Below are 20388 nucleotides of genomic sequence, written 5' to 3' on the forward strand. Positions count from 1 at the left end.
CCACAGAGATCAGGATAGACAATGGACTGAGAAGTTCTGGTGCTTACATTCTGCTTCAGGATGAGTGAGAGATGGTGGCAGAAATAGACAAGTAATAAACATATAAAGGAATATTGTCAATATCACAAGGCTGTCAATTTCACCCAAATTTATTAATCATCCCAATAATCATATCAAAGTTATTCTTTTCGAAGTAAACCAGCTGATTTTAAGTTTGTATGGAAAAATGAAGAGACAAGCATAGCAAGAAAATTTTTGAAGGAGAATAGTAATGAGAGGGATTATCCTGATGTATTTTGAAACAATTTTGTAGCTACAATAGTCGACATAGGTAGTGTTAGGGAATGGGTAGAGGCAAATCAATTTGACCGACTAGAAAGCTGAGATCGAGGCCCATAGGCAACAGCAATTTGGTGTTTGATAGGGGAGTTATTTTAAACCAGGGTGTGAAAAGATAGACTATTCAATAAACTGAATAACTGGGTAGCTATTTGGAAAAAAAAATTGTTGATACATTCATCATAGTAAGAGGGGAAAATATTACTTTCTACCTAAATAAAATGTTAGTCTCAAAATATTGGTAAGCAGGGAGGCCCTGTGTAGTGTAGCCTGTAATGCTGCCTTGAAAGGTAGCAGTGAAAAATATAACAACAGAAAGCTTAAAATCCTTACTACTAGTCCTGGTTTGTGTTTTCACTTTGGTGATGCATTTTATTTTTTTATTTGTTAGAAAATATTTCAGATATTCAAAGGTATAAGAATATTATTATGAGCATCCATGAACCTAACATTCCAAATTTAGAAAAAATAAACATTCCAAATGTTTGTGAAGCCCACATACACTATCTCTGATTTACGTGTCTTCTTCCCTAGGACCTAGTTAACTAAATGAGCCACCTAGAGCTACTTAATTCTTTTAACATTTTGAATTTGAGATTTCCCCATGGTGCTTTATAAGCATTAGTACTTACATTTTTACTTTTATCTGTATGGATATTTATTTATTCATTTAATTTTCATATTTCTGATGGCCATGGGCACTGAAGGTGTTTATTTTTCTCTTCCGTCAGCAAATACTTTCAGGTCCACTTGCAGAACACACCCAGAATCTCACCTGGTCCAAGCCATCATCTTCTTGCTAAATCATTGCGATAATGATTATATATGACCTCACTGGTCATTGCTGCTGCTTCAGTCTATTCTCAGAACAGTGACCAGAGGGCTTTTTGCGAAGTATAAGTCAGAATCTTTTGCAAATTTTCCCTATCAAGGTCAAAGTAGTAAGATTTTAGAAATCCCTTCATGACCCGTCTCCCTGCCAGTTACTTCTCTGACCTCATTTTCTCCTCCTTCCTCAACCTCAGCCAAGCTGGCTTCCTTGCTTCTCCTCAGCCATACCAGGCATCCCCCTGCCTCAGGGAAGCACTTGCTGCTGCCTCTGCCAGAAAGTCTTCTCCCCTGTGACTACCTCTCTCATCCTTTCCAAGATTTTTACTTAAATGTCATTCTCTCAGTGAGCTCTTCCTCAGTCATACTATTGATATTACAATCCACCCCTGAAAACGCTTTCCCTCTCGGCTCTGTTTTTCTCCCCACCAGTTATCACTTCCAACACATAATTTGCTGTATTGTCAGTTTTCCTCCACTAAAGGATTCAAGAAAGAAAGTACGTCTGCCCTATTTGTCAACTGCCATCGCCTAGAAATCTAGAACTTTTCTTGCCGCATCCCAAGTGCTCGATAAATATTTCATGTAGGAATTAATGAGCAAGACATGGACATGACCATTAGTAGTAGATGGAGTTGCTAATTTCCAACATTTCTCAAGTAATGAACATGAAGTGAAAGCAAAAAAAAAAAAAAATGTGTATTTACAATTGGCTGAATTTAACAATTCATTAAAGATGTTTGGTGAAAAAGGTGCCAGTATAAAATAGCATGGAACTAGCAAGTGATTTAAGGAAATTCATCAGAACTGTCCTTGTCTGACCCCGTCCTTTTCTGTTTCCTTCCAAGTTACCATATTGTATTTCCATTTCAGCTGCTGGAATTAGATTTGTGATTCTCTTGAATAGCTTTTAGTGCCCTTATGTGACAATTATTTGACCCCATGAGGCCTTTGGGATGACAAAGAAACCCTGATGGTTTACTGGCACCTTCTCTTGTATTTTCAGCCCTTTAAACGGATTCTATCTTTGCCAAGTACTATCTTGCCAAGTAGCAATATGTTACATACCAAAAATAGTTTTTATTTCTGTTGGCCAAAGGAAAAGTTTTCTCCACCAGAAACAATCATTCTTAGGAAGTAGTAGTTAAGTGCAGCCGTATATAGTCAACAGTCAAATGTGTTTTGTTTTATTTTCCTAGTTTCAAAAATATATTAACATTACAGAAGAAAGGGTAAAGATTTCAAGAGCAATATTGTTCATATTGTGACTAGGAATGTTGAAAGTGGCTCCCGAATTCAGCCATGAGGAAGATATAACAGCAAAATAATAATGGATGCTAACATTTACCGAGGATTACTATGCTCCCAGCATCTGCTAAATGATTTACTTGATTTATGGCATTTTCTCCAGCCCAGTAAGACCGATAATGTTTTTTACAGAAGTAAAGTATCACAGAGAAGTTAAATAACTCACCCAAGATTGCAGAGTTAGGGCTCAGATCAGGCAGTCAGACTCCAAGGCCCAGACTCTTAACCCTTAAGTATCCTTAAGAAGTAATGAAGTGCAAGTGAAACATACCTGGAAAATATGTTTTTAAAAAAATTTACTGACACTTTGAAAATGTTTGTAAGTGTTTTATAATGTTTTCAGACAAAACTCAGAGTTTAAAATATGATAAATATGACTTGTCTGCTTTAATCCATCCAGAAGCTAAAGAGATTATGATGAAATATTTTGATTTTTATAAATTCATCTCTTTTCTTCTAGAAGGTACATTTGTTGTACTTACAGAGTTCATAAACTTTATTCACCAAAAGTAGATGGAATTTACTGTACAAAATGGGAAAAATCATTACTGTATAGTCACAATAAATTTTGTCATAAGTTGAGTCTTTTTTTTTTTTTTTTGCGGTGCGCGGGCCTCTCACTGCTGCGGCCTCTCCCATCGCGGAGCACAGACTCCGGACGCGCAGGCTCAGCGGCCACGGCTCACGGGCCCAGCCGCTCCGCGGCACGTGGGATCTTCCCGGACCTGGGCGCGAACCCGCGTCCCCTGCATCGGCAGGCGGACTCCCAACCACTGCGCCACCAGGGAAGCCCATAAGTTGAGTTTTTAATAAATTTCCAAACTCACTGAGCAGAATATTCTAGAATAAAAAAGAAACTGCACTTTCTGTGATAAACTTATCTTCTTTTAAAAAACTACTTCTGGGGCTTCCCTGGTGGCGCAGTGGTTGAGAATCCGCCTGCCGATGCGGGAGACGCGGGTTCGTGCCCTGGTCCGGGAAGATCCCACATGGATCCCACGTGCCGCGGAGCAACTAAGCCCGTGAGCCATGGCCGCTAGGCCTGCGCGTCCGGAGCCTGTGCTCCGCAACGGGAGAGGCCACAGCAGTGAGAGGCCCGCATACCGCAAAAAAAAAAAAACAAAAAAATAAACTACTTCTGGTAATCTCTTTTGGAGATCCTTACTTTTCTCACAAAGAAGTATCTTTTCTTAACTGGTACACAATTGGATGAAATTCATTGCCATGATATGGACAGAAATTAAGAGTACATTTTCTATAAAATCAAACTGATAATTTGAGATGTATGTATTCATAATTTTAAACACAAAGCAAAGTCAATTACATACAGGAGTCAAGCAGGTATCATAAAGGGGATGAAGTGGGCTGTATTACTGAGACTATGAGCCAAGTATTATATATAGGTCGTGCATGACACGATATACGTAAACAAAGACTAAAAATCACATGCTGTAGCTCACGGGTTCATGATCACAATAAATGCTTTTATGAACTAGATTGTGAAAACCTTCTACTTTAAAAAAATTTGCCATCTCTCAAGCTTCTGTGTTGTGTTAGTTTCGAAATTTTTCTAGCAACTCTTTGTAAATCATGCCGTCATTTTGAGCATCACACAGAGAGCTTCTTTGAACTGTGCTTGTCCATTCTTCGAGTTGGAAAACTCCAGATTGTGTGTGACAAGGGCTGTTGTTTGAACCGCATTCACTGTCTGTCTCTCTCTGTGCGTATGTGTGTGTGCTTTCGTTGCAGGGAAGGCCAGCAATCGCCAGAACAATGGCAGAAGATGTACGGCCGATGCTCTGGGAATGAAGTGTACCACATTGTTTTGGAAGAAAGTACATTTTTTGCCGAATATGAAGGAAAGAGCTTCACCTATGCTTCTTTCCATGCACACAAAAAGTAGGTTTCTGCTTCCAGAGTGCAATTAAAATATTAATCAGTCACACCTTTAAACACAGTTTTCCATAATATAACCCATAGTGATACTCATAAGTTGCAAGTATTCTTGAATTTTTGACATAATTATTGAGACATTTGAATTCTGGCCTTTTGTGTGGTCTCTACAAGTTAAGATTCTTGGGTGTGTCATATAACTTAGGAGGAATATTGACTTTAGTATCTTTTAATTTATCTTTAAAAATATTTTAATCCTGTAAAAATTCACATGAAAATGAATCTCCTTTATAAACCTAAATTTTAAAGTGTTGATTAAAAATTTAAACAAGGTAAAAATAACATTTATAAAAGCTGGAACATTTATAAACTTGCTTTGTCCAGAAAAATAAGTTAAAAAATAAATGATAGTACTTTCCAAGTCAAACATAGAACATTATTACTTTTGTTCTTTTTGAGAGAAATTCTTTACTTAAGAAATAAAAAAGTATGTCTAACATAAAAATAATATATTATTAGTATTATAAAATATTAATATAACATTTTTAAGATTTGTAATAATCTAGTATATTCCAGTAATCTAATATGTAAAGTATTCTACTTTAATTCCCATCATGATTCTGTTCATATACTTTTTTTATATTTAAAAAATATTTTAAAGTTTGATTTATTTGTAACACTATAAGACATATTGAGATAAAAATATTCAGGAGGTTTTGTGTTTGGAACATAACCTGAAAAAGTATATAAGAAATTTTAAGTAACACCTGTTACATTCAGTGGTTATTATTTCTCCTAATTAAGTTGCATGCCTATTCAATGCTATTTAATTTTTTTTTCTAATTTTTTTTCTAAAATTCGAGACAGAGCTAAAATAAATTTATGGACCCTAATTCTTTCTCTTGTGATCTTGAGTAAGTTTCTCCCTCTCCTCTAAGCCAATGGCTTTCTAACTTTTTTGACCAAAGTAAGAAATACTCTTTTATCTTTTTTGACCAAATTAAGGTATATATTTTATGGTAAGACCCAGTATACACACACAAAATTTACAATAAAACTCTTACCCTTACTAAATGATATGTACTCTGATAATTCTATTATCTTTTATTCCATTCTTTTGTATTAAAAAACATATATAGTCTTAATTAACTAAATTGATTTCACAACACACTAAGGACATAGTTGTTGTTGTTGTTTTCCTTTAAAGACAAGAGCCTTGAACTCTTAGGATCTTTTCAAGCTTTCAAATGTTTTTATTTGAGGTTTTAATTTTTCTCTGCCTTATAATAGTTTAATTATTTTCTTACATATGTGAACTTTAAAAAACAACTAATTGCTGAATTTAACCCTTAAACTCTTTTATTTTCTTTTTTATATTAAGGTTTGGTGTCTGCTTGATTGGTATTAGGAGGGAGGATAATAAAAACATTTTGCTGAATCCAGGTCCTCGATATATTATGAGTGCTACAGATATATGTTTCTATATTAATATTACCAAAGAAGAGAATTCAGCATTTAAAAACCACGACCATCAGAAAAAAAGCAATGTATCAAGGTCATTTTATCATGGACCATCTAGATTACCTGTACATAGCATAATTGCCAGCATGGGTAAGTATAAATACATCTTGAAATATCATTAGTCTCTTTCTTTGAAAAGAATAATAAATATACTTTATTTTTTCTTAAAATTCAAAAGCCAAATTTAAAACATACTTGTGTGCATTACAAACTTGGTGTAGCTAAGTATACAGAACAAAATTTCTAATCTGTTAAATTGGTAAGAAATTAAGCTAATTCAAAACTTCTAATGATGATTTTATGTATTTGATTAGTATATAAGCACCTGACACTTCTATGTTTCTTTGTCAGTTCTCTATTCAGTTATCAGTAGTGGCTCTTTCAAATACTCTCCATTTTTCTCAAAACTCTCCTATCCTTCATCTAATTCTCATCAATGAACTTGGCTTCTGTGACACAAAAAAGATTCAGACAAATAAGTGTTTCCTTTAAATTTTGCCACCAAACCACCTACACACCTATCAGCATTTAGTTTCTATCACGAGGAAAATGTGTTTCTTCTTTTAACTTCTAATATTTTAGTATAAATGCCTTCACTTATGCCATGAACCCTTCTCTATTTCCCCCTTAGGGACTTCAGTATTTTTCATCCTCATTACCTAATTTTTTTTTTTTTTTTCAAAATCCCTGGTTCATTCTCTCCTCCCTCCCTCTGTCTCTCTCTTTGACTTCACATCTCTACACACACACACACACACACACACACACACACGCACACGCACACGCACACGCACACACACACTTCTGGACCTCATGTTACGACATCATTTTCACAGATAAATTCCTCTAAAGAGCTGTCTGCGGTTGATGGCTTGAAATCTCATCGTTCCCTCACATCTCTACCAGTTTAGTCTGAAATCTGCAATCATTATATCATTGCAACTACTCTGGCAAGGCCACCACTCTCCTCTTTGTCACTAAATCTAGTGGACATCTTCGCAACGTGTGACAGTTCTTAAAACACTCCAGTGCTTTTCCTCTGCATCCTGTACATTCATTTTCCCTAAATAGTCCCATCTGTTCTCAGAGATTCAACTGTCCTCCATAAATGGATGCTTCCCTTACCTAAATCATTACCTTAAACCTCTCTTCACAACAATATATTCAACTGTCCGTGGGTTATTTCTATCTGGGTGCCTACAGGAGAAACCAACGCGGCATGTTCAAATTGAACTAATCTTTCCCCCCTCATTCAAATCCATTTCCACCTCCATCTTTTTTTGCTAAAAACAAACGGGACACCATCATCCTCTGATTGGTAATGCCACAAATCTGCCTCTGACGATTCCTCTCCTCGTACACGTCATAATTCACTGAATTCTATGAAAGCTGATCATTAAGTAGCCCCTAATGTCATTCGTTTCTGTGTCCACTCTAGTGCTATCAGTGTGGTCAGCCTGAACCTCCCTCATCCTTTCCCTCCACCGCAGCATCATCCCCCCAACCTTTGCTCCACGCCTCCGGCCTTGCTGCCCTGCACTCTCCTCCACCTTGCAACCAGAGTAATAATGTTTACACAATGTTATAGTCATTCTCCTGCACTAATCCTTTAAATTGCTTCCTATGAGCCATGGGGAAAAAAAGTCTAAATTTTATAACCTGGCTTATAATTGGATGATCAAAATCTCTTTTTTACATGAGGCAATCCCAGTTTTCCCAGGGCAGTACCAGTTTATATACATTGTCCTGGTGTCATTATTAAGAGAACTCTACTTTGACTCTCAGCAATATCCCAGTTTAGAAGATAAATTACACAGTCACTTTACTTAAAATTTGTTTTTTTGTTTAATGATTCTTTCTTATATTTTTAGTCCCACATTTTACCATCCCTTCAATTGCTTTCCTAAGTCCCAATCATACTAAATTTCTTTCAGTCTTCACTAATGGTTTTTTATCATCTCTTCAATTGCTCTCCTAAGCCCCAGTGATATTAATTCATTTCAATCTTCCCTAATGGTTTTTCACCAGTGGACCTTAATGCTTTTGTTTCCTCGGACAGGACCTACTCCTCAGCCCCCAACTTTGCCTTTCCTATGTAACTGCTTCTAATCCTTTGCATCTCAGTCCCAATATCACCCCCACTGAGGCATATTTCCTGGCCCTGCTTGGACTTCGTTAAGTAAATCTGATTGTCATTGATATAACATGATTATTTCTCTTCAATAGCAGTTCTATTCATTTCTTTCACATATTCAAAAATTACTTATTGAGTACCTAGTGTGTGCCAGGAACTCTTATAAGTATTTGTGATTAGAGAACAAGCAGACGAAGATCCCTAGCTCCCAGAGCTAACATTCTATCATGGGGAAGGCTTGCAATAAATAACACATACAAAAAAAAAGTAAATTATTTAGTATGTTAGAAGGTGATGAGTAATAAGATAAAAGATAGAAGAAAACAGAGCTCGTAAAAGTGTGTATGAATTTTAGGAGAACTGGATTTTTGAGTGGATTGTAGGCCTCATGGAAAAGGTGACATTTGAGAAAATACTTGAAGAAAATGAGGGAATTATCCCTGTGATAGTCTGAAAGAAGAACATTCCTTCAGGGATAATAGCCAGTACAAAGGCCCTAAAGTAGGAGTAGGAGTCTGACTGATGTGCTCCAGGAACAGTAAAGAGACCCTCGTATACAATGGAATATTACTCAGCCATAAAATGGAACAGAATTGGGTCATTTGTAGAGACGTGGATGGACCTAGAGAGTGTCATACTGAGTGAAGTAAGTCAGAAAGAGACAAATATCGTATATTATCGCATACATGTGGAATCTAGAAAAATGATGCAGATGATCTCATTTGCAAAGCAGAAACAGAGACACAGACATAGAGAACAAATGTATGGATACCAAGGGGGAAGGGGGGTGTGGGATGAATTGGGAGATTGGGCTTGACACATATACACTATTGATACTCTGTATAAAACAGATAACTAATGAGAACCTACTGTATAGCACAGGGAACTCTATTCAGTGCTCTGTGGTGACCTAAGTGGGAAGAAAGTCTAAAAAATAGGAGATATATGTATACGTATAGCTGCTTCAGTTTGCTGTACAGCAGAAACTAACACAACATTATAAAGCAACTATACACCAATAAAAATTAATTTAACAACATAAAAGAGGACTTGGGACTCAAACATGATGATTTGATGGTACGAGTACAGGAGATGAGAGGGAAAAGGTAAAAGGAGGTCAGATCGTGTTGGGCTTTTTAAGTCAATGTAAGAGTTGTAGCTTCTACTCTAAGTGAAGTGGGAGTCATGATAAAGTTCTAAGCAGAAGAACAGCGTGATCTCACCTGTGCTGAACTCCGTTTTAATACAATCACTTTGGCTGCTGTTGAGAATAGATGATTTAGGTCAAGGATCCACTGCATTTTCAAGTGGCATTGGTAAAAAAGAAAAAAATTCTGTGTATACTGTGAAGGTAGAGGAACCAGGATTTGCTGCTGAATGGGAAGTGAACTGTAAGAAAAAGAGAAGTGTAAAGAACTCAAGGTTTTTCATATAAGCAGCAGGAAAAAGGGAATGGCCATCAGTGAGGGTCGGGGAGTAAAGGTTTAGTGGGAGCCAGGGGAGATACAGAGTTCAGTGTGGGACGCAGTGGACCTCAAATATCTGTTAGACATTGAGAGGAAGATGTCAAACAAGAGATTAGATAGGAGTCTAGACTTCAGGAGAGGGGTGTATGCTGAAAAAGTCAATTTTGGATTCCTGAGCTTATGTATTATATTTAAAGCCATGAGACTGAACAAGATCATTGAGGAAATGATTGTGGGCAGGAAAGGGATAAAAACAAAGGACCAAATCCGGCAGCATGTCAATATTAATATCAGGATGAGGAGAAGAAACCAACAAAGGAGACAAAGAAGGAGCTACTACAAGGTAGCAGGGAAAACAGATGAGTGTCCTGTCCCGGAATCCGAATGAATCAAGTGTATGCAGAGGGTGGAGTTACCAGCCATGTCCGATGCTGCAAGTAGGTCAAATAACGTGAGAACTGAGAACTGGCCATTGAATTTAGCAAAACGGTGTTCTTTGTCTTGACAACAGCCCTTTCAATGAAGTGGTAGTGGAGGATGCCAGACCAGAGGGGTTTGTGACGGAATGGCAGAGGACGATGTAGAGAAACTAGGTCTAGGCGACTCTGAAAAAGTTGTGCTGAAAAAGAGTACAGAGAAAAGGCTGGGTGGCGACGGTAGATGTGCAAGAAAGTGAGAAGGACAAGTTAATCAGGAGTGTATGTAAGAGGATGAACACAGTGATGGACCATGGCACTTAATTTAGGTAAAAGGAAGTGAAAAGACATCTGTTGGTTGAAGGAGACTGGAAAGCTAGTGAATTTAATAGATTATAGTTCCAGTGGGAATCAAAAAAGGAGAGAGCTGGGAAGAGAAGAGGTGACCATAGGTATCAAAGAATGAGATGCCAGAAATAGAGCTTATTTGTAATCAATAGTAATTATAAAATCCAGGGTATGACCGTTAAAGTGGATGGCTAAGGAATGATGGGAGAAAAGGCCATTCGTGGAGTATAATCTATTAAAAAAAATGGAGGGCTTCCCTGGTGGCACAGCAGTTGAGAGTCCGCCTGCCGATGCAGGAGACACGGGTTCGTGCCCCGGTCCGGGAAGATCCCACATGCTGCGGAGCGGCTGGGCCCGTGAGCCGTGGCCGCTGCGCCTGCGCGTCCGGAGCCTGTGCTCCGCAACGGGAGAGGCCACAGCAGTGAGAGGCCCGCGTACCGCAAAAAAAAAAAAAAAAAAAAAATGGAATCACTACGTGTACACCTCAAACTAATATAATGTTGTTAGCTGTACTTCAATTAAAAAAAAAAAAAAAAACAGTCCATGGGATGACAGACACAGGACTGAACAAAGAAAATAGTGAAAGATACTGGGTACAGGTCTGGGGTATTGTAGGGGATGAAAGGAAAATGGTCTGAAAGAGGCAGTGAGAACATTGAGGGTGTCTCCCCGCTTCCCAAACGCAGACATGTCTTTAGGTGTTGCAGCCTTCAGAACTTCGGGGAGAGATGTCGGAGAAGAGCCAGGTTTTGTTAGGGGAAGGATGCAAAGAAGAACTTGTCTCTGTAACTGTGACTGCTTTCTAAAATTGTGTCTTCCCTCTGCTAAATCCTGACTTTCTCTTGATCGTATCCCCCAAGCCCAGCTTGGTGCCAGATATCAGTGTTGGCAGAATTGTCAGGGAGCGAGCACATTTCCTGTGTGGGGCAGGAAGATGGGAAAGAGGTAATTGGAGGTGATGTGGAGACGTATTTGGAAGGGGGCGGAATTCAGAGAACATGGTTCCTTAGGAAGCAGGTGGGGACTTATCCCGACCGCAAGAGTAAGGCTTAATTTTACATAAATGGAGGTATGTCTGTTTCATTCCACATGTAAATGAGGGGGAAAAAAAATGTTCATGTTCATTTGCTTGAAGACAGGGAGGGAGTTGAAGGATTTCTTCTGCGGTAACTTCTCTTTCCTCTATGAATTAGACGACGTGGTCATCTTCAGGGGATAAATGTCATAAATATGGATTTGGATTAATAGTATTAAGATGCAAATCATATCGTATGGCTTTATTTCGATAAATCAACCGTGTAGAATTTCGTGTTTGATCAGATCCAGTCACCTGATTAGTGGAAAAGTCAATCTCAGTTTTGCTAAGAACCCCATCTCCCCTCTAAGGTAGATTGAATTATAAGTCAATCCTTATTTATGGTGGTAGAACGCTGGCTGAGTGTACAGTTTCTGATGCCAACCGCCTTTGTCTCCGCTCAGGTACTGGAATTGCTGACTGCTGGTCATCATGGCCTTGCCTCGGGCACAGCAGCTCTAGACATATTCCTACAGGCCCCTCGCAGGAGTCTTCCCTGTTGACTGTAGACACACCGGCGTACCCCTCCCTCTAATCTGAGTGTTGGGTATAGTATATGAAGAGGTACTAGCCTCTAAAACCTGACCTCCCACACTTCAATGTTGAGGAGGACCCAGATATTCTCCCCAGTCTTGTTTCTCTCAACTTTCACACTCGGAAACATTGAGATGCCAAAACCCGTGAGGTTTTCTCCCCCCCCCTCCCCTTTGCAAACTCAGGCTGTTATATAGTGAAGAAGGTGGCGAGGTCAGACAGAAGTCTGAAGGAAATAGAGAGTGTTTTAATAGTCGCTTTGAAGAATGAGACGAAATGAGGGCTAAGGGCTTTCAGAAGGGTGGCTGGCTCTCCATAAGAGCATACATGAAGTGAGTGATCGCAAAATATGGAGGCACTTATCCGTTACATTGGATTATTTCTTCCAGAAGGGAAGAGACATCCACTTTCCATATACTGATGTTTAGACTCGTTTTTAAATGTTAATTAAAAATCTCAAAGGAATTTGTTTCTTCCCTTTACTATTGCTTGAGTAGCCCAAGAATTCAAAAGCCTTAAGCTATTTAGATTCTCTCTTCTTATTGCCCCAAGGTATTTCCGTGGTATTTCTGTGCTCATGATTTTCTTTTAGGTCAAAGAAATCAAATGTCATGATTTCAGAGTAGCCCTTCTTGTCGCCTAGTGAAAGCGTTTCCTATGCCCACTATTCCGTATCACATCATTCTGTTTTATTTTCTGCATGGTATTCAGCGTTACCAGGAATTACTTTTTTCACTTCTTTGTCCACTCGATTATCTTAAAGGTAAATCCATAAGTGTAGAAACCTTGTCTGCCGTGTTCCTTGCAGATCTCAAGTGCCTAGACTAGTGCTTGCCACACAGAGCACTTGATAAATATTTGTTGAATAAACATAAACATTAAAGGTTCTAATGTAAAAAAGCGGTTAGAAATCTGTAAAAGAAAGATAACAAAATGGGCTAAAAAGATATAATGAGAAACCCACAAAATGGAAATGGCCTAAATTTTTGTCATTAATTTTAAATAAATATAAATGGAAACAAGGTCTTTTTTTAACTTAAATTTCTAAGTATTTCAGGATTTCACAAATCTTATGTTTCATACTGTAGATCTGGTTGCAGCAAATACACTTTTGCACAAATACAGAAATGTTTTGTGTCCATGTGGACAAAAATACCCATATTAAAAAGAAATAAATAACCTTTGAGATTAAAGGATAAACAATATATAGTATATTTCCTGGTTTTACTGGCTGTATTGCATCTCACTTTCATCATTAAATGATTGACAGGTCCTATAGGTTAGGTGGCAAATGCTTTGATGGATTTTCATGTCTCATTGTTCCAGGTACTGTGGCCATAGACTTGCAAGACACAAGCTGTAGGTCAGCAAGTGGCCCTACCCTGTCTCTTCCTTCAGAAGGAAACAAAGAAGTCAGAAGACCCAGCATTGCTCCCGTTTTAGAGGTTGCAGATTCGTCATCAATTCAAACATGCGATCTTCTAAGTGATCAATCAGAAGATGAAACTACACCAGATGAAGAAATGTCCTCAAACGTGGAGTATGTTTGTAAGATTTACTGGGATTTGTGCTTGCCATGAAAAACTAATATCCTTCCCTTCTGGACATCCTAGAATCAATCCTACATGCTTCTACCAAAACACGCTTCCTATTAGCCAGTATCTCTCTTGATGATGAAGTATCCTAAGTCCTCAAATTTCTGGCTTTAACAGCTGTTGACAGCCTCATTTTTCTCTATATTATCCTTTATCCTTAAAGAAAAAAATAGGTAAATCAGCATTTCCACGATATAACCTATATCATATTTTACAAATTTTTCTTCAAGGATACAGTTTGTATTTTCATAATTGTATGATTTTGTTGAATTATAATGTACCTTCTACCTCTAATTTATTTGTTCACTTCCATATTGAAGGTCAATCAATTATTCAATGACATGTAATGCAGCTTCTTCCATTAAGCTTCTCTTATTTCAGCATTCAGCAATCATTTTTATTCAGGATACATCAATAATATTTTGAATGAATGAATAAAGGAAGTACTAGTTCTCTTTACTAAGATTCCATAACAGATAGTATCAATGTTTAAGCTATTAATCACATTTTAGCCTACAGTAGAGTTTGTTTACTTGTCATATTCATTTAGTATGTTGGCATTTCTTGAGGAAAGCACAGTGTTCAACAGTCTTGACAGTGGAGTCTGAAGGAATTTGTGTCCCATGGCAGTTCTACCTTATACTGGTTGTGTGTGAGTGAGTTTGATGAAATCTTCTGACCCACGATGATTTATCTGTAAATAGTGTTCATATGAAGATTAATTGAGATAACAGTAACGTGCTTAGGACAACGGTTTGTGCAGAGTAAGCATTCAATGAGTATTCAATACTATTTGGTGTAGTATTGGTCGTAGTGGCAAAGGTAACATCCTTCAAACACTTCTAATATTTTTCATATAACAGAAGTTCAATCAATGTTGAACTGAACTAAAATGAACTGAAATATAATTGAAACTTAGAAAAGTCCTTCTGTTAATCCTTCACACTTTTAAATATTGATTACAAGAAACTTACACATGCCCACAGAAGACAAGTCCACTCTCCAAGAAATTAATAATTCTCGAATAGATTTATGAAATATTTGACAGGAAGAAGAAGAGGTTTGACCACCAGTATATTTCTAGAAATGGTGTTGTGTGGTGTGATACACATTTTCTTTACATGTACTGAAAAAACTGAGGTGGAATTTTTGTTTTATATCTAGAAAAATGAAAAAGATGTTGAAGTAATAGTGGGAGACTATCAACTTCTAAATTTGCAAAATGTTCTCCATTTTACCATCCTAGCTAATGATGTCTGGAAAATAGTTCTAATTAGATTTGAAATTTACTGGTTTGAAAGATAAATTTTCTTTATCAAAAAAGAGCTTTCATGTTGGATAAAATAACTTTGCCTCTACTAAATTTTCTTTTATTTCTTAATTTTCATTTGTGCTGCTACTTTTTGATAGTTTCATTTTGAAAATTTTACAGCCATAATGTGACTATTTTTATAAAGTCAGCAAATAAACTGAGTATCTTTGATAATATTTAAGTGTGATTCCAGCAAAAACTCTGGCTTTTGTGTGTGGGTCTAATGGAATAATTTACTCAATCTAAAATAATTTACTCTTTTTTGGTTATGCATCCATGACTGATGAATAGTGATAGAGTGAATCAAAATAAAGCATTTTGCTTTAATATATTTTATAAAGATTAACATTACTATTTTCTAAAATGTGTCTAAATCTTTTAAGCTGAGGATTGGCAAACTTTTTCTGGAAGGAACCAGCTAGTAAATAGTTCCAACTTCATGGACCATGTGGTCTTTGCCCCAGCTACTCAACTCTGTTTCTGAAGCATGAAGGCACCCAAACACAATACATAACATGAGTGAGCATGACAGTGTTCTGAAAAAACACCCTTCTGGACACTGAAATTGATATTTCATATAATTTCACAAGCTGAAATTTTATTCTTCTTTTGACTTGTTTTTCCAACCATTAAAAAATATTAAAACTACTTTAGTTCACAAAACCATGTGATGAGCCACATTAGGTCCATGGGCCCTGTTCTAAACTATTTCCTTATCAAAATAAAGAATTACTGCATCTAACTTTATCAAAGTAGAGGAACATGGCTATAACGTGATTGTCTGACTTTGCCTGAATTAAGTCAAGGCAATTCTTGTTTTACAGATATGCTAAAGGCTACCCACCTTACTCTCCATATATAGGAAGTTCACCCACTTTCTGTCATCTCCTTCATGAAAAAGTGCCATTTTGCTGCTTAAGACTAGACAAGGTAAGCACTTACTGCTGTTATTTTCTGTAAAACGAAAATGATGGCATTGTGTAATTACATGTATTTAAATAATTTTGTGTTGTCTTTTGACTAAAATATGTTAAAAGAATATTATCTTTCAAATGTAAATGTAATACATAAAGTGGTGAATTTTACTTTCTTAACTGCACTAAAGATTACCCAAGTCCTTTACCCTCTACTAATGTAGCCAATGAGATGGTCAGTCTTTGTTTCAAAGAGAAAAACAAAGATGCCAGAGCCTCAAACCAGAGTCTCCCCAGATCATTTTGGCCAGATGCCCTCTATTTATTTTACTAGACATTTTTGCCTCAAATCTCAAAGTGGAATCACTTGACATGGTGAAATTAGCTAGTCATAACTCATTATTGAATTATTAGACTGGAAGTGTCTTGCTTAATGTCCCGTTTCCTAAAGATTTTACAGTAGGTCTTGGTTCCTGCCTTGATATTCAGGAGAAACCATCCAAAACAGAAAGATTCCAAGAAAGCAGGAATCTTTCTCTTTCACAGTATGGCCATTGGACATGACCTGGGTAAGAATTTGTTTTCATGAGTCAGAGAGCAGATAAAAAGAAGACTCTCAAACCCCCCATCTCCCAGAAATTAAAATGTGCCACTAATTCTAACCAGGAGTTTCTTCCTTTATTCTGTATTTTGGAGTTAGCTGGAGTTAAAATCCCAGCTCTCTGCTTACAGGCTCAGCCATTTGGGCAAATAACATTATCATTAAATTTCAGTTTCCGTATCTCCAGGATGCTTGTAATTTTAATATGAACATTATAGGATTCTTGTGAAGATGATATAAATTCGTACATGGAGAAAGCTTTTCACAGTGCCAGGAACATAATAAATGTATAGGCACTTAATACATCTTGTTAATATTTTTACTACTATTATTTTTTCCATGTGATAAACATTATGAATCTTGGCTGTCACTCTTGAGGAAGATTAGCAGAACATTAGAAAATTTCTGCCTCTGTCTTCCTAAAGATTTTTGTGAACCCTTACCCCTGTTCCCAAACGTTCATCTGGGTCCCTTAAGATGGACAGTTCCATCTCTCGATGCCTTAGTTTTTGTCAGTCCTTGTTTTACTTTCCTGCTTCACAGCATTTCTAGCGCTGGCTCGCTCTGCATCTTTGGTAACCTTGATGCATCTGAAGCTTCAGAGCCCTTCTCTTGTATTGGCCCCTTCCAAGAACCTGTGACCGATATTTTACGTATGACTTTTGTGTTTTTTTCCTTAAAGAGGATTTCCAAAATAATATAAGCTTTAGGTCCCATAAAGCTTGGGTTCACATCTGGGGGCATTTTGCTTTTTAACACACAAAGTTGAAAGTAATGTCGGGAAACCAAAGAGTCGAAATGATTCCACCGATTCCCAGGAAGGGAACCTGATACAGGAAAAGTGAAGCTTTCAGAGATGAGGCTTGCTGGAGGAGAAAGAGTCTTTTAAAGCCAAAAGACAAGTTGTCGCTTTACCAAAGTAAAAAAGTGATGTTTCCGAGTATCGTTGACTGACTGATAACATCTGGGGTTATCCATTCTTTAGGTGGCGTTAGTCTGGCTGGAGGTGGTGGTCTGCTCTGTAGATGAGTGCCCATTTTGCGATTAGCAGATGGGGTTATGCAGCCAATCCTACTGTGTCCGTGAAGTCTGTGAGCAGGTATTTCGTTGCCCAGTCCGTTTTGCATCAGTATCAGCAGGCTCCTCTTTGGTCAAGGTTTACCAATACTAAATTCCCTGTTTTGTCCTTGTTCTATTTCTTTTTTTTTTTTTTTTTTTTCTTACTAGTTGAGCTACTTCTAAATCTTCTAAATTAGTTCTTTTACCTCATTTGATCTCATAAAAATGAAGTTCTTAATAATCTCAGCCTCAGCCTGTCATCCTTCTCCTTCCACAATCTCTTTGTAAGTGACGTCATTTCATGTGGCTTCAGATCCTGTGTATAGTAGTAATTCTCCAGTCATACTTCCAGGGAAGACTGCCTGTCCTTCTCCTTTAACATTCCCCATTTCTCCATTGTTTCTTATGCCTTAGTCCTTCCTGCTGGATTCATCTTCCTACTTTCATGATTACAGCTTTTAGGAATTAGACTAATGAGAGCCTATTAGTGGTAAATTCTTTCAATTTCACTTTCCCTAGATATGTCCTTATTTTGTCCTCCTTCTTGAAGAATAGTTTTGCTGGGTGTCCAATTCCAGGCTCTGAATTTTCTTTTTCTTTTAGCCTGTTAGGATTTTATTTACTACCTTCGGAGCTCCACACTGCTGATGAGAAGTCAGCCATGGTTCTAATTTGTGTTTCTGGTAGTTAAAGCTCTCTTTTCTCTCTGGCTGCTTTTAAGATCTTCTTGTTGTCTTGGCTGTTCTGCACTATGACAATGTGTATAACACTGGATTTCTCTTTATTTATTTGGATTAGGATTCATTGCGTTTCCAGAACCTGAGGATTTGGATATTTCATTAATTCTAGAAAATCCTTAGTCAATATTTATGTGAATAGTGCTTCTTGCTGATTCTCGCATCTCTTTTTCAGGTATTCTGTTTAAATGTGTACTAGACATTCTCACACTATCTTCCAAGTATCTTAATTTTTCTGTTCTACTTTCTCTTTTCTTTCTGTATTCTGAGTAATTACTTCAACTCAATCATGCAGTTGATCCCTTCAGATGCATCAAATGGGCAATTTAAATCATCCTTTGAGCTTCTGTTTTTAATTGTTATATTTTTAGTTCCAGCATAGAGTATATGTAATTTTTTAAACATCTAAGTGAATATTTTAAATACCCCCTTGTTCTTCGCTCACGCTTTGAATGTTCTCTTTTATTTCTTTAGACACAGTAAACATGCTCATTTTCTATTCTGAACCTCATAACAGTGAAATCTGTAATCTCTGTGAGTCTGATTCTGTTGTTTATTGTTTCTGTTGACTCACAGTACCTTGTTCCCAACAATGTTCTGTAATTTTTTATTAAAGAATAAAGGCAGAGAACATTCCAGAGTTGTTGATGAATCCACAGAAAATCAACAACTCTCAACCCAAATAAAAAGAAACCCTCATAAAGACATATAAAGATTAAAAAACCAGAACACTAAAGCAATTCTCCAGGCAGATAATTTTGTTTAAAAGGATCTGGATTTTAAAATACTAGGTCCAGTAAATTCTACCTCCCCAGGAAATAGCAAAATATCCTCAGGAAACACATTTTGGTAACGTGTTGTCATTTTGTTGTTGTTATTATTGTTAACATTAGTATTTTACATTTGAGGATTTGCATCGTTATCTTGCCAGCTCAGGTATGCATTTAGACAATTAGGGGTTTTTTTTCTTTTAATTTTTGTTTTTTAACCAAAAAAAAAAAAAAAAATCCCTTTCGATATCAATATCCATCCTTTTGGTATTCCATACTTGGAATGTTCCAAGGTTATTTAATTTTAATATTACTCTATTTCTGGAAATAAAGTCAGAGGCAGATTATTTATTTTTTTCCAGCTTTATTGAGGTATGATTGAAAAATGCAAATTGTGTATATTTGAGGTATATAACATGATGCTTTTATATATATATATATATATATATATATATATATATATATACCTTGTGATGCTTCCTTCATATCGATACCCAGATGTCATCTGGCAGCAAGTTTCAGTTTGCAGTGGAACATGTGTACACTGTGTTGCTGCCTTTTCCTTCCCCCGATCCAGCTGCATACCTGCAATTCATTTGTCTTATCCATGCACACCTTCAGGCTGGAGAACTGGGCATAGAAAAATGTAACTATTTTCAAATTTGTTCGAACACAAAGGATTTACTAAGTTAGATTAATTTCACATTTCCAGATCTTCTAAATATTTTTACCCAATGTTAGTGGAGTATAAAAATGGCCTTTCTTTGTATAATTTTTCTTCTCTAGAGTTGCCAGCATAACTACTATGAGGACGCAAAAGCCTATGGATTCAAAAATAAGCTAATTATCGTTGCAGCTGAAACAGCTGGAAATGGATTGTATAATTTTATTGTTCCTCTCAGGGCATATTATAGACCAAAGAAAGAACTTAATCCCGTAATACTGCTATTGGATAACCCGTAAGTATATTTTAAAATGCACAAACAAGACAAAAATCTGTTAATATTTTATCAAGAATAATTTAATCTACTCAGAATATTTTAAATCAGATACATTATGGCACATGATTCATTGAGAGCTATATTCTGTGCTGTGGTAGAAAACAACCATTGTATATGATCGTGTTTCACAAATACAACTTAAAACATCACTGGAGTACTTGAGCCTTTTATTTAAAACTATTTTTGCACGTGGTCATCACTCTCTACCAGTGGGAAACATGCCACTGACATAATTATAGTTATTTTCATTAAATTAATCAACTAGCCTGGAAAATCGCTGCCCAAACTGGACAATTTCTTTGTCTTTGTGAAGAACCATTCATTATCAGAGGAGCATATTAATGATCCATTTTATATCGTACCATTACACATCATCATAAGTTCTTATGATTCTTCCACCGTTAAAACATATATTCCGTAACGTAACATGAATAGTTTGTGCTTTACGATGTTCATTTCTTTTGAAAATGTTTGACTGATATACCCTTGTGAAATAAGACTACTTAAACATTTCAAAATCCTTATATGAATATAAAT

At 36.7% G+C, this 20388-nt stretch overlaps 1 protein-coding gene across 3 annotated transcripts in view; it reads left to right on the forward strand.

The window, feature by feature from the left end:
• The window catches only part of KCNT2 (potassium sodium-activated channel subfamily T member 2), a 377107-nt gene that overhangs the window by 267439 nt on the left and 89280 nt on the right, over positions 1-20388 (forward strand). For all 3 annotated transcript variants that reach the window (XM_059048725.2, XM_059048889.2, XM_067027514.1), the window contains exons 15-19: positions 4225-4374; positions 5750-5979; positions 13189-13402; positions 15594-15699; positions 19637-19809. In XM_059048725.2, the coding sequence (XP_058904708.1) occupies positions 4225-4374; positions 5750-5979; positions 13189-13402; positions 15594-15699; positions 19637-19809 (873 nt within the window). The remainder of the gene's footprint in view (positions 1-4224; positions 4375-5749; positions 5980-13188; positions 13403-15593; positions 15700-19636; positions 19810-20388) is intronic.

This window comes from Kogia breviceps, chromosome 1, assembly GCF_026419965.1.
Source record: "Kogia breviceps isolate mKogBre1 chromosome 1, mKogBre1 haplotype 1, whole genome shotgun sequence".
Lineage (NCBI taxonomy): Eukaryota > Metazoa > Chordata > Mammalia > Artiodactyla > Physeteridae > Kogia > Kogia breviceps.